This window comes from Melanaphis sacchari, unplaced genomic scaffold, assembly GCF_002803265.2.
Source record: "Melanaphis sacchari strain LSU unplaced genomic scaffold, SCAv2.0 Contig134_pilon_pilon, whole genome shotgun sequence".
NCBI lineage: Eukaryota > Metazoa > Arthropoda > Insecta > Hemiptera > Aphididae > Melanaphis > Melanaphis sacchari.
This window is the reverse complement of record NW_020270560.1, coordinates 94522-110320: the sequence shown is the minus strand read 5'-3', so window position 1 is coordinate 110320 and position 15799 is coordinate 94522. Positions and strand designations below refer to the sequence as shown.

General features: G+C 23.6%; 1 protein-coding gene across 3 annotated transcripts in view; it reads right to left on the bottom strand.

Annotated features, from left to right (window-relative positions):
- Positions 1 to 15799, bottom strand: part of LOC112591457 (venom dipeptidyl peptidase 4) — a 50746-nt gene that overhangs the window by 3622 nt on the left and 31325 nt on the right. For all 3 annotated transcript variants that reach the window (XM_025335286.1, XM_025335287.1, XM_025335285.1), the window contains exons 2-12: positions 15116 to 15320; positions 14638 to 14732; positions 14429 to 14503; positions 14283 to 14335; positions 12926 to 13134; positions 9666 to 9835; positions 9452 to 9552; positions 7387 to 7525; positions 1763 to 1983; positions 1038 to 1236; positions 64 to 251 (exon numbers count right to left, since the gene is read on the bottom strand). In XM_025335286.1, coding sequence (XP_025191071.1) covers positions 64 to 251; positions 1038 to 1236; positions 1763 to 1983; positions 7387 to 7525; positions 9452 to 9552; positions 9666 to 9835; positions 12926 to 13134; positions 14283 to 14335; positions 14429 to 14503; positions 14638 to 14732; positions 15116 to 15320 — 1655 coding nt within the window. The remainder of the gene's footprint in view (positions 1 to 63; positions 252 to 1037; positions 1237 to 1762; positions 1984 to 7386; positions 7526 to 9451; positions 9553 to 9665; positions 9836 to 12925; positions 13135 to 14282; positions 14336 to 14428; positions 14504 to 14637; positions 14733 to 15115; positions 15321 to 15799) is intronic.

Here is a 15799-nt window from a genome sequence, read left to right as displayed (position 1 = left end):
ATATATATGTGGACGCGTAGGGTATTTTTCAATAATATTATACTTATAAAACTTGTCACTTACGTGTTGACCAATAGTGGATATTTGATGTTCGCACTTTCGTCGACGGCTGGCGGCAGTATAAGTCGAACGCGAGCCTTGAATCCATCACCGATTGGTACGTTGATGAACGATACCCGGGGAAGAGTAATGGTAGATAATAAGTCTTTGAGGCTTTCGTTCGTTTCCCAATCCAACGCTTTTTCACCAGTCTTAAATAAAAACATTCAAGGAACCTTATTAAAGTGACAATAACATAATATTATAAAAATGCAATGTGTAGTGGACGTTTTTAATTTATGAATAATATTATTCTTATCAATACAAAATAGTATCTTTAGTTGTTTTTTTTTTTTTTTAATTTGAACGTACTCATATAGATTTATTGATTTTATTATAATGGATTTTTTTTGTTCGAAAAATTTTTTAAAGTAGGCAAATTCTTTCAATCGTTAGCATTGCAGGGAGTAGACACCAACATTAGAAAATTCCAAGTGCTTTTAAAAATAATTTGTATAAACAAAAAGGAAAAATAAGAATTTGTACTAATTTGTAATAATTTTAACTTCTACCAAATATTATCATTTATTTTCTAGATTTTTTATAAATTTCAAAAACAATTAACTCATTTAATGAAATCTTGGTCATTCGCTTTTATTGATAAATTTATCAATAAAATTACCACCTATCTCTTCATATTAGTTCATTCTTGTTTAATATGCCAATACCAATAATTGTTGTCATTTTAATATAATTCTCTCATAAATATAATTTTCAATTAAAATCTTTCTTTTTAATAGCTTTTGTAATTTTTCACATGGATATTAATTAATGCATGTATTTATACTAATTGTAATAGTATTTTAACTACGAAGGTATTTGTTTTACTCTATAAATACCTTATTGGATTATTTCTGTCCGTCTTTTAAGATATAATATAATTTTATATTATATTTAATGTTCCTAACTATGATGTAAGATTATCTTATTGCTTATACCGTTTTAAATATTTTGACTTCTGGTACGTTGGGGCCTTTGCATGTTAGTGTATAATATTCGTTTTCCACGCTCATCTCTGCATTGTTATATTTACATTCCGTCTTGCACGATATACATTCTGGTAAACTTTGTTCTTTAACCAACACTCGATACAGATATTGTTCTTCGGGATTTTCTTCTGTGTTGGCCAAATAGTAACTAAAAAAAAGACAACACAAAAATGTATTATGATTATTATTGATAAATGCTTAGACTAAAGCACATAGTAGATCTATAGGTCTAAGGTATTTGAAATTCGAATTCAATTAAATAATAATGAGACCATCTGCATAAAACATAATACAAGTATAATATGATACTAAAAATATTAAAATTCAATTGACCCTGTGCAACATATTTATACTTTTTATGAGATAATATAATACAATATAAGTTAATTTATAGCCCCATAGATAACAATTTCGAATAAGTACAATATTTATTTTTTCTTCACTATAATTTAAAAAATATATATCCATAAAATCTATAGATATGTTATTTATATTAAATAAAAAAACAAACATTAATATTAATATTAACAATGATTTTATACGTCAATTTGATAAAATTTTAAAACCCAAAATATACGCTTATTACCTAAATATGATAATAATTGTATTTAATAAATCTCTTCATTAAATAATATAATAGTCTAGACCTGTTTCTAAAAACGCAATTTATTTACATGTAGTTTGACTGGAGGTCCCATTTTAGAAGTTTGATGATTTCGAATTTTCCACTCGTTATTGGATTCAATTTGCCATCGGGTTCTACCACGACTATGTGCTTAAAATAATCTCCATTCGATTGTTTTACAGAATATAATATAGCCAGGCGATGTTCGTTGCCGATTAATGGTATTTGCGTGAAATCTAACCATCCTCCGGATTGACTGAATGGTACTACCTGTAAGAATATATAATAAACACATGTTCATGTTTAAAAAAATCTAAGAAGGTAAGTAAGTATTATCATAACTATTTTGAAATACAGAATAATAAATAATAATATCAACTAATAAAAAAATTTTAAATTTGTCCGGATAGTAGTCATAAATTTAATACAACATATTATTATATTTTTACAACATGAGTTTAAGATGAGACATTTCTTACTTCTTAAATGTATTACCTAAACAAAAAAAATGTATTTACCTTAACTAATATAACTAATAAGTAATTTTATTTATTTATTTAAGTCAATTTTAAATATTTAAATAATTTTGGAAAAAAATTCAAATTATAGCTTATGTTAAAATATATAGTATTTGTATAAATATTACTTTAATCATTTATGATTTACAACATAGTAAAATAATTTAATTTGAATACTATAAAAGTAATTGAAATACGGCATATTTAAGTATTTTTAGGAAATAGTAGATACTTACTCTAGTTATCTATGAAAACAAAAATATTATAATATTTACAATTATTGTTATATAATAAATAATTCAATGTTTTTTTTTTTTTTCAAAAATGTGTTCAATCTCCCATATTAATAATAATAAAAATATGTTACGAAATAGATTCTGAAATGCTGTCTTAAAATAAATTTTATTTTGTAATAATTTAAATTTAATACATTCAAATTAATGTGTAAATAGATATGTAATCAGTAACCTACCAATGACAGTACACTTGGAACTTAAACTAAACAGTATACTGACATATCTGGTTTTTTTTTTAGTGTTATTTCTATATTTTATACTTAGGAAAAATCATACTAAAATTAAATTTTCTTTACCTATAATACTAAATTTTGAATTCAAGTACCATTCATTAACGTAAAAGTATTAGATATTATTAGATTTATCTAAGTATATGTATTCCATATTTATATTTCTAAGTGATTACTATGCATGATTATAAATTCTTCTGTTGATAAACTCCTCTGAGTGTGTAATAACTACGTTTATACATAAAAATCCAATTTTTTTGATAGTACAAACGTACCTATAAATTTAAAAAAGTCAATTTTATAAATTATGGTAAATAATAAAACAATAATACTAAAAATCAATTTCTTTAGGAATGAATATAATTATATTCAAATCAGGTACTAATAAGAAAAACATTATTTAAATACATGTATATATATATTTAAATTTAATTTTTAAACAATATGAACATTAAAATTAAATTTAAAAAAAAGTAAAATCCGTGAGAGTTTATACACATTTCCTCCAAGTAAACATATTATGTTGACCCAGAAAATATTTATTTCAAATAGTTATTGAAATAGATCATGAAGAGTTCAATAGTTTTCAAAATAGGGAGAGTTTATCATCACCTATTATTACTTATTCTAGCTTTCTCAAATATTTTGGTTTTTATCAATAATAAATAATGGTTAGATAACATAGACACATAGTATTGTGTATGAGTAAAAAAAATATATTTAATAATAAATATTATTCAATAATAGTTTTTAATTTTCTATAGTTAAGTGCTATCTCACACCGTACACCTGATACATACATAAAATGACTTATGTTTATAAATTAAATTATATAAATTAAAAGATAGTCTTGTATTTATATAAACATTATTACAGAAAAACACTAAATCTATAATACTTATTTAATAAAAAAAAAAATAAAAATTATTATAATTAAATTATTTTGGTTTAATAATATTAATGCTATGTTAATTAAATTGTTTAATAGGTAAAATAGGTTGTTTCTTAAAATAAATTTATTGTATTTAATAATTTGATTATAATTATAGTAAATAGAATGACGTGTTTTAAGTTAAGTGAAGCGTTTAAAATTTCATAATTTTTTGTTTTTTTAATATATTATATTTTTTGCTAGCATATCTAACTAAAATAATATGTTAATTAAAATTAATTATCAAAAAATTAAATATTATTAACTATCAATAATTTTTGTGAAGTACATTATTATATTACATTAAATATTTAGTTAAATATTATTCATACTTGTAATAAGTTAAAATCACAGACTTCCATATAATACTAGATAGCGAACTCCCGTTATCAGTTGAAGCGTTAATTATTAGTTGCCGCCGTCAGGCACCATGTTTTCAGTTGGCAAAACATTATTAATTTATTATAATGCATATTTATTATGCAGTAAACAGAATATATTTCCACAAAAAAGAATAATAAAGAATTTGTTCCTACACAATAATTTATACATCATTTTTCCACCATTATGGTTGTTTCCTGTTCGGCCTATAGTTGTTCTAAAAGATATAAAAGGCCTACCAATAAATTTTTTCAAGTGAATATTTGGAACCGACGCACTTTACCACCCCACACATATCTTCGATTTTTTTTTTTTTTTTTATTTTGAAATTTACTTATATTAACTATTTAAGTACAATGGTACAATCAGAATTTATCGGTCGGACTAAGTTTTGAAGTTGTGGTCTTTGGAAGTTAAAAATTTTGCATTTTTACGCATTTGCGTATCACTAGTTTACTGCGCCTATTACGAATATTATTGTTTTTTTTTTTTTGAAACTTATAAACTTTAACGAGTTAAGAATAGTGGTGCAATCAGAATTTGTTAACCGGAAAGTCTAGAAATTTGCAAATTCCCAGCAATTTTACATCTATTACCTCGTATTTAACATTTAAAATAATAACTTTAACAAAAAGATATGTTTTTAATTATAATATTTTTAACAATATTAGATATTCTGAAGAAAGTTTATTGGATAATCATAAATAAGAAGGCTGGAATATGTGTGTAAATACATATTTTTACTAAAACATGATAAATTAATTATTGCAAATTATAAATTCGTTTCACATGATTTGCAATAAAATAAGACATATTATATTTCATCATAAATACATGTTTTTACATAATTTGTAAAATTTCCGTCTTTTTTACATATTTCATAAATTTGGACAATTTTGGTGGTTTTAGTAGTATTATATATTAATACTTCGATAATAGTACTCGTAAAAATTGAAAGTGAGTACAATGCATATAATATATAGGAAATAAGTATATGAAAGTATCAGTTAAATATTAATAACTTGATTTTAGTTTATCTGTTTTTGTTCGAAAACCAAACTTTAATAATCTTTGTCAATTCTTTGGTTATATTTAATGTTCAAAAATTATTTGACAAAATATATTTACGAATTTACAACAATGTCAGTACTTGCGTTCGCGTGGCTATGAAAATATCTGTCATGTGGAACCTCTTTTAGTAGGCGTTTCAGTGTTAAGACCAAATAACCGTACTTTTAATTTTGAAAATTTAAGAAAATTTATGATTTATCATTATTTTACTTTAAATTGATTAAAAATTAATTGTATTTTAATTTAACACCATATTTTTGAATTTTTTTTATTAGGTACATAAGTTATATTTTTAACCACATATTTTATTTTTTAAATTAAATTGATTAGAATTTAAAAACAATGAATTGTATTAATCAAAAATTATTTAGAATTGCATTTTAATTTAGTTTATTGATATTTTTGAATGTTTCTTGTTTCATATTTTTTTATTTTATATTACATATTTTGGCCATTTAAAAATACATATGTATATATTATATATATATATATATATATATTTTTTGTTTTTATTACATGTAAATCTCAGCCTTAGTTTTATAAATTAGATTTGGTGACAATCATATGTAAAAAATGTTTGAAAATTCGTTTTCATTTTTTTTTTGGTAAGACAAAAAAATTCCATGATTGTTAATAAACGCCGTTTGTTAATTAAGTTATTTTTATTTAATAATTTATAATATATCTTTTATTTTAATTTATGGCACAAAATAAATATATATCAAAGTAAGCGCCTATTTGATGTACTTTAAGTAGTGCACATTTTTTTTAAATTAATAATTTATAAATTAAAACTTGTGAATCAACAAAAATTTTAGATTTTATTGTTAATATATTAATATATTATAGTATATACTTGGTACCTATTAACTGATGTTTAGATGTTAAATATTTAATTGCTTCTTTTTAAAAAATACAAATTATTTTTCAAGTATTATTTTAGAATTATTATTATTTTATTTACTATTTAAAACGTTATTCTGACTTTATCCTAATACATTCTATATAATGAATAATGAATATTGAATGTAATGTTTTGCCAACCAAAAACATAGCGGCCGTTTAATCAGCTGCAGCAATTCTGGCTTCATAATTTGCAGTTGTTATCACATGAAGTATCTTATTTAATATTATATAGAAATCTGTAGTTAAAATAGATATATTTAAGCATTTATTTTATTAAGTGAATGCGAATCCTGCATATGTTTTTTCCATCTTAAAAACTATATACAGCATAGAAATTAAATGTTTAATAATTATTAAGGATCAGAAAATCAGATAATTTTGAAAAAAAAACATTTTTCCCAGAACGTCGAAAATATGAAAAAGGTAATAAAACACTAAAATCATACATTTTTAAAAAACTGATTAATTTTATTTATTTATGTTTTTATATCTAAACTAATAATAAAATGTATAATATTGAAATAAATTGAATTATTCTAAGTTTTATTTAAATTTTTATGTTGACGTAAAAAATTATATTTTTTAAACATATTTTTACTTTATAATTTATATCCAATTGTAATTACTAAATATTAATAATTAACCACACCGATTTATCAAATTGGTTAAATTTAAAATGAATAATTTAGGAAATAATATAAGTTTACAATGTGCTTAAATAAAGTATATTTATTATTTATATTTATATCTAAGTTGCTAAGTTCTAGATACTTATGCGGTAACTGGTGAATATTTGATAGTTAAATAAATAGTAATTGATAGTACTTTTAAAGTCATTGAAGAAATACTAGTCATTGCATAGTGAACACTCAATATTATAAATTATATCAACCACAGACTTTAAAATGTAAATTATTATGATTATTAATTATGAATATTAAATTAAATCTATTATTATATTTATTTATTACTTTTTATTAAAGTTTGCTAATTATTTCGAGAAACTCGCATTTGAATAAATAAATAAATATAATTTTATTATTTCTGAAAATTTTAAATACAACCAAAGTTTTCATTTTTCCAATATTTATTGATTTTAGAAATGTCGATCATAATTAATATAAATAATATAACAATCTAATATTCTGAATTTTAAATTTGATAATATTATGTCAATTCACTATAATATTAAGCCTAATAACAAAATGAGTTCTACTGAACACAGATTTGCTATTTTGAACATTTGTAAGACAGAGACAACACAACATGCGGGTTCGACGTCCTCTAATAAATATGTACGATGAAACTAATCAATTTAAATATAATTTTTTTAAACTTACTTTAATGCTTTCTGCAGAATTGACCACAGAATAATGAACTAAACATGATTTATTTTGTACTCGATTCATCCACATTACAAATAGGTTTGTATCATCTGACCATATGACTGTATTTAGAATAATATCTTTAGTGACTGAACTGCAATTTAAACATACAATTAAATTTTTGAATTAAATTGTGATTTATTTTATATTCTAATATTTTCAATTACTTCTCAATAAAAACTATAAATTGTAAAAAAATAAAAAAACAACACGTATATTAACAATATATTTACTATTACTTTGTGCATTACAAGTAAAATGTTACACAACAAGCAAAAATTTACAGAGACTCCGCAATATTTATGAAAAAATAAAATCAATTAGTTTATTTCAGTTGAAATAAATGATTTTTTCTTCGCCAATAAATCAATAAAATAATATTTAAATATCGTAAAATATTAAAAGAAACAATGGAGAAAAAATAAATGATAAATTATGGTACCTATACATGATATAGGTAATATTGTGTATATGAATAATAAATATGGCATAGTAGTTATGCAGTATAATAATAATTGTCAACTGTTTCCAAGTTGACAATACATTTTATCATACTAATTATATACCTGCGGTTATTTAGTTATATAACCACTTAAGACGTCGGCGGGAACCGAATCAGGAATAGCAAACGACGAATTATTTGTCCATAATATTATACCAAAACTAGATATTTTACGCTAATGTTTGCCTAAACCGTATTTCTTATCGTATTTGTTATTATTTCAAACGCGAACATTACAAATGTAAATTCACTTGTTCATAAAACCATCGGACGCAATCGAGTTCTGTTTTCATTTACGCTTCTTCTTCGTGCGTGTTCACCCGCTGCTATATTATTATATACTTTTACATGCACATACCTATGTATAATATTATATAAGGCAGATATACCTACTTAATAGGTGGACGATTGTTTGCACGCAGTCTGATTACAACCCATATTAATTTACATACCTACGCGCGTGTATAAATGTTTATTTTGGGTAACTAAATTACTAAATTCGGTCATTCGTGCACTAATATATCACGCGTATGAAAGATAACTGCTAGGACGAAAATATTACCCTTTACCATTGCAGTGTTCCATAACAATACTATATTAAGGCATCCTGTACTAAATTTTTTATTTTGTCCTTAAAAATACATTTCTGGGAGTAGGTAATAGTCCTGTCTAATAAAATCAACTATTTTTTTTGTTTTAACTGATAGAGGGAAATATTCTATAGTCAGCATTTAATTTTAATTTTTAGTATTTTAATATTAAATCTTATAAATTATAATACATATTTTAAACTATTTTATACTTTAATTACATATTATTTTATATTTAAGTTATACAAAAATGTTACAAAAAAATATTAATAATTTAATAATGTTAATTAATATTTAACGCCTGTTGACATTATTTATGTAAATGCTGTATATTAAGTTATATGCTAGCTATAATAATGACTTTTTAGTAACTTTAGTATCTTCACAGAAAAATTTTGAATAATAGAGAAAATTTATCATAATAATGTATTCATAATATTATATAAGTATGGGATATTGATTATAAATTATAGTAAAACTTATTTAATTTATAGATATTGATTTTTATATATTTCCAATTTATTAAATTCAGATATTGTATTATTATGGTTCTTTATAAATACATAATATTATATCGTATTATACAACTTTATCTAAAATTATTATGAATTATATTGTAATATTTAAATGATATATAACGTACAATATCATGTATTTGATAAAAAGTTTTTTGTTAAATTAAAAACAACTATATTTTTTGTATACTTAGGAATATCATGAAAAAATTACCACTTGTAGCACAAGGTGGTTTTTGCAAAGTTTTGTTTTAGAAACAGTAGAAAGAGCCATTAGATACTAAATCACTTGCTAATAGCTATATAGTATATATTGTATATCACCTTGAAAGTTATGCCACTGCTTATCTATATGACATGTGTAAAATACATGCCTTGTATAATATTATATTATACTTGGATTAAATACTTACGTCAATTCTTTTGGTGGCTCGATGGGTATTGGTTCTGGTTTTTCATCAATCACGTCCAGACGTTGCACGAATAACTCTACCGTCGGGTTAGGCACACCAACCTTTAAATAAGAAAAAAACATCAGAGGTGTTTTTTGAAAAAATAACTATTATAATTGAAAATCAAACATGATGATAGTATGTAAATAATATGTAAAAAAAACCGATGCCTCACCTTTGGGTAATGAATACTGACAATATTCGGGTACTGGTAAGCCAAGTTGCCCGGAACACCGTACACAGGTATTAACATTGTGGGCACTAACGAGTCGTTATACGCCGCGTACGCCACCCGGGTCCCTTGCTTCGAAAACCACGTGGCATCGTTCGAACCAAGTATCTCCTCTGCAAACAAAGTAATAACAAACGCGATTATTCACACATTGTATATGATTTATGCAGAAAATATGACTTCAACGTATAATCATAATGCATAATATACAATATGGTGTTCTACAAAGAAAAACCTGGTTTCAAAAAAGTTGTCGACTGAGAAAAACAATCAAATGTGGGATATTTCGTTATTGTTGTGATCTCATATCAGTAAAAGAAGGCATTTTTGAATATTTGTAGAATAAAAGCTTCGTAATCTACAGTATTATGTGACACCTGCTTCAATTTCGTAAATTTAATAATACTTAATTCAAAATAAAATTTTTAAATTAGGACATATTCACTATGGAACACTCAGTATTTTAATTATGTCGGTGCATAATACGCGTTTGGATAATAATAATATACATAGTTATACCATAGGAACACGATTTTTAATTTTAACATAGTAAGTATACCTATAAGACCATATTTATTACACAAATTACTGTACACTATACAGCACATCCTCGACCGCGTAATATATTATACGTACGAAAAACCTGTAAGATATCATACTACTGAAATATTATCGCACATTACTATCGTGGTTAACACAAGAGTTAAATTTAGCTGTAGGAAATTGCAGCTGTAGTCGAATAATGTACTGTATAGTCGACTGTCTGACCGCATGATGAAATTCTGACTCGAAAATATAAATTGTTTTTATACATAATTACAGTATTTCGAGGAAACGTATATTTTAGAATCTGAGCAAAGCGATGAATTTATTGATTTAAAATAATATGTGTTTTTTATTTTTATATTTGTGTCTGGAGATATATTTTACTATAGATATAATGGTTCAATCGTCTACTTCAATATTATTTTTCTGATAGGAAAGTGACTTTGGCTGATACTTTAGAGGATAAAAGTAAAATTTCTTAGTACTTTTTTTAACAATTAGGAAGAAAATAAAAGGACAAATTTTCAACAAATCTATTTTGTCAAACTGTTCTAATTTAAAAATGAATAATTATAGATAGGTATACTTGTCACTCGACATTGCTCACCGAACATTTATATTATCATTTTCTCTACATGATATAATTTTTAAAACATTCAAATTTTCTTTGATTTATTTATAAACTTTTAAATTGAAAACAAAATATTTATGTTTGGCGAAAAGCTTGAAAATTTAAAATGAAATTCCATACTTATTGTTTCATAGTAGTTCAAAAATATTTTAAAGACATAGGCATCATTTTTTTTTTTTTTTTTTAAGGGTTTGACAAAATTAATTAAAATAACGAACATTCAAAACGATTTAAAATTATTTATGTTGAGACTTGAAAATAAATTATTAGGTTAATGGAAATTGTTTTTACTGAAATACTAAAATATAAAAATATATAAGTAGGTACAACTATTTGTTATAATTTTGACAATATTAAATATTTAAACAAAAAGTAATGATTTTAATTATTTTGTAGTGATTCAAAAATATTTGTAGAGACATAGAATGCATATATTTTATATTCTTATTATTATAATTTACTACACCCAATAACATTTTCAAAATACTTAGATTAATTTTAAGATACAGCTTATCTATACTATATAACGTCTCCCTGATGGAAAAATAAGTTATTGTCATAACAATATAAATTTATACTTAAGCTATAAAACAAGTTGAAGTCTCAGCTCAGAATCATTTTTTGTATGTAATGATTCATTATTAGATTAAAATTAAAAATATCCATTACAGTGACGCACTCAGTGTCATATCCAGTGCGGTATTTTAGGTGATTTAGTAATAAAACGAGGAAATTATATTTCTTCACATTTTCCCGGAATATCATATTATCACTACGAAACAGATTATATCAATAAAGGTGCTAATTAAAAATATAGTGGAATATATTAAAGGAGCAACATAGCACAAAAAATAAATCATTTTTGTTTAAAAATACGTTCAATGAAATTTGAAAATGATTTAAGTATGAAAATTAATGTAGGTTTCATATTTGTACATATATTATTAAATAAGTTATGATTTTATGAGTAATCGAAAAAATCAGCATAACGTCAAAGACAATTACCAATCTAACGGCCATTGTAAATTTTCTTTTTTTTTTTTTTAAATTTAAAATCTTAAACGAGTAATTTGATAAGCAACTGCTACTTTTGTAACCGTTAAAGTCCCACATCGTAATTTATATATACATTTTTTATGAACATAAAATTTAATGTTTAGTTTTTTAGGTGTCCTCATAATCATTAGGAAAGACTCATAATCTTTTTATTTTTCAAAATATGATTATAGCTATTAGCTATAGATAATCGGTGTTTCATAATTACAGACAAAGTAATAAATAACACGCAAGTTGTGAACGAAATTTATTAAATGTAACATATGAATTACGGACACAAATATAAACGTACTAATTGCGGACAAATGTTCAATCATTAACTTTGATATAACGAATGCGGATATTTGATAATTTGTAAATTTATTATACTGCTATGTGAAATTTAAAACGAGCATAAAAGCTATCGAAAAGAAGGCATTTATCAACAACCAAAATTTGCAATAGCCAGTTGGTGAAATTAATAGATTATTATTTATGCAGGCTGTTTCAAGATAAAAGTTTGCTACAAAACGTTTGATAACAATATATTTTAAAAAAGAGCTATTGCTCTTTTGCAAAACAAATACTTTTATCCCCACCTACTAATTTTTTCAGTAGCTTGTCTTAAGTCTTTAAAAAGTAAAGAATTTATAAACATTTTTTATTGATTTTAAAATGCATTGACAACTTGACATTAGTATAATATATTATAAATTTTACTATTTGCATTTTTTTTTTTTTAATTGACTTATACAATTTGTACTTTAAATAAATAAAATTAAGTTCTTAGTGTCTTTATGATTCAGTCCTAAAGTTCGGTTTTTATTAACTTACTGTATGTTATTACTTATTAGTATTTTGATTTTTGATTGGTAACGAAACTCATGTCCGCAATTATTATGTAATAATATTAGTCTAAACAATTTGTTCACAACTAGTAAATAACCAAAATAATGTGTCTTTATAAAATACAAGTTAATAATGTACTTACCCTCGTATACCCAGTCAGGAATGCCATTATACAATTCTGAGCCACCCGTGAATGTCAATTGTACAGTGTTGGTCAGATTATTAATGTCTTGTATGTAATATATATTGTTATGATGCACAATTGCTAAACTGTGACCGACGGGTGACCACTTGGCTATTTGTAAATCCCAGGGGTTAGCAGAATTTTGGCTTTGCAACGTGAATTGTTCTCTATGCGAAAAATAATCACAATCATAAATATCATTATTAGTATACAGTATATTTGCAAATGGAAAAAAATATTAAAATCAATCAATAGAATACAAAATATTTTTAGATGTGTCCATTGTCCAAGTAGTATTTTGTTAATTAACTTGACATTTTATTTACTAATGAACCTACTCCTCTTAATCTGTTTTCTGAATTCATACATATAATTAACATACCTCTATCACATACATAGCGCTAATTTAATTAAATAATAAATTGATCAATTTATAATAAATATCAAATTCAAATCTATAAAATAATACACGATCATTATTTTATAGATAAGTTAAACATTTCAAAAAATTTTAAAACGACATTATTATAAACCATAGATTAATATATTACCTAATTAATAATATAAATATATAGTATATTAAATAAGTGTTGTAAATATGATATTTCATTTTTGATTTGAATATTTTTACTAATAAGAATACAAGACTACAACTTTTAACTTTTATAAATATATAATATAGTATAAAATAAGTCATTGCTAATCTTACACCAATAGAATAGATAAAAAAAAGATTATTATGAAGCAACTGAATAATTCGCAATGAATAAAAACAAGTTACAATTTGTGCACGAAGTTGTGATAAACAATTAAATGTGTGACGGTGTGCGTTCGTAGTATTCGTACGATATTTCAACGTTCATAATAAATGTCTAAATGTACAACAAATAAAAATAAACAGTATAGTTTCAGAATTATATTATTTTAAATTATAATATAATATTTAAAAATTATGGTTATACTCATTATCCATATGAATATGGTACCTACTGTAATTAGGTAGAGTGTGTGACGGGAGTACCCAGAAATTTAATATAAATAAATATTTAAAATAATGATGAAATTTAAATCAATAATATATTTTATTAATATACTTCATTGTAACTATTTGGCATTTATAAATACAAATAACGAGGAATTTACCATAGATTTACTTAGAAACATTTAACTTATAACTTATAAGGAATTTTTATACACCGAATATTAGAATTGATATAAAATAGTTGTAGACGTCTATTATAATATTATATTCAAAATAATTTTTAAAACAGTTTAAAAAAATATTATATAATCAAGTATAAATATAGATACTCACCCTGTCTTAACGTCGATTATATCATAGAAAGCCGTAAATGAATGTCTGTACACTTGTAAAATAATATTTCACATAATAATATTAAACATTTTATATTTAATCGGTTAATTTAGGTTGGATTATAGTTATAATTTACAGTTACGTACTTTTTTGTGGTGATAAGCCAAAAGCAGGAATTGCTTGTCGGCAGAAAGATCGTATTGAAAGCTTTTGTCAACATTCTAAAAAATAAAATTTTAAAAAAAAAAAACAATTTTAAATAATTTATAGTATAGAGGATTATACGTAACATGCTATACGATAAATTTGTTCTAATTATAATATAACATATAACAAAATATTTGAAAATACCAACTTTTTTGGAAGCGTTTGCTATTATTGTCGTGTTTAAATTCTTCACATTGAATAGTACAATATCTCCATTGGCGTCTTTCATCAATATTTCACCACCTGTATTTAGTTAAATACAAGTTGTATGTAATCAAGATTTGCATTGTAATGTAAATATTTATTATTATTTTTTTTATTCCAATAAACGCATATGTATTACACAATTGTAAACATCTTTTCTATAAGCATAAGCAATGAATTAAGTTAGACTTGTTAGAGCAGTTAGGAGTTTTGAGCAGAGAAACATTCGTACACAGACGGAACTTCATAATATAGCAATAAATTAAGCAAAAATAAATAGGGGAAATGTAAAATTTTAACTACAAAAATGTATTTAAAAGTTTGATATTTTTTCGGTGGAGTTGGTGAAATTATTGGCAGAACATCACACCAGTATATATAATATGTTTACGCGTATAATATGATAAATTATAACTATTCACCTTGGACCCATGTCCCGTTGAAAACATTAGGTTCGTAGTCGCCGCTAAGAAGTTTTTTAAATTCTAATGATTTGTATTTTATTTCTTGAGGCTTATTGAATATATCTGTGGTGAAGTAAACCAATGCTCCAATTACTGATACGACCAAAAGTAAAATCAACAGAAATACCAAAGGCCTGTTCTTTACGTTCCACACACATTTTTCCTGAAAAAAAAATTTAATTACTTATAATTAAAAAGTATAGATATAATTTATTATACAAAAATATTAAAGAAAAATTGAAAACTTTTCATAAAAATTAAAAAAAAAAAAGAAGCCAATTTATGATACACATTTTTATTAAAAATGAACGGATAAAAACAATTCAAAATGTTTAACCAATTGGAATTTATTAAAACCATACATAAAATACATATTTATTTCATTATTTATTAATTTGTAAAAAATAAAAGTAAAATATTGTTTTGAAGTACTACCTAATGCTAAAAACTGAAAATTTTACAAACTGGAACGCTCATAAAATTAAAATACCATACATGGATATGCCTATAATACCTATAGTAAAATTGTTTTTTTTAATTATTAGCTTTTACAACAAAAATTATTAAATATACGTATTATACAGATACAGATAGTTGATTGAAAGAGTTCTCAGAATTCGTTATCGATAGTACTACGGCTAA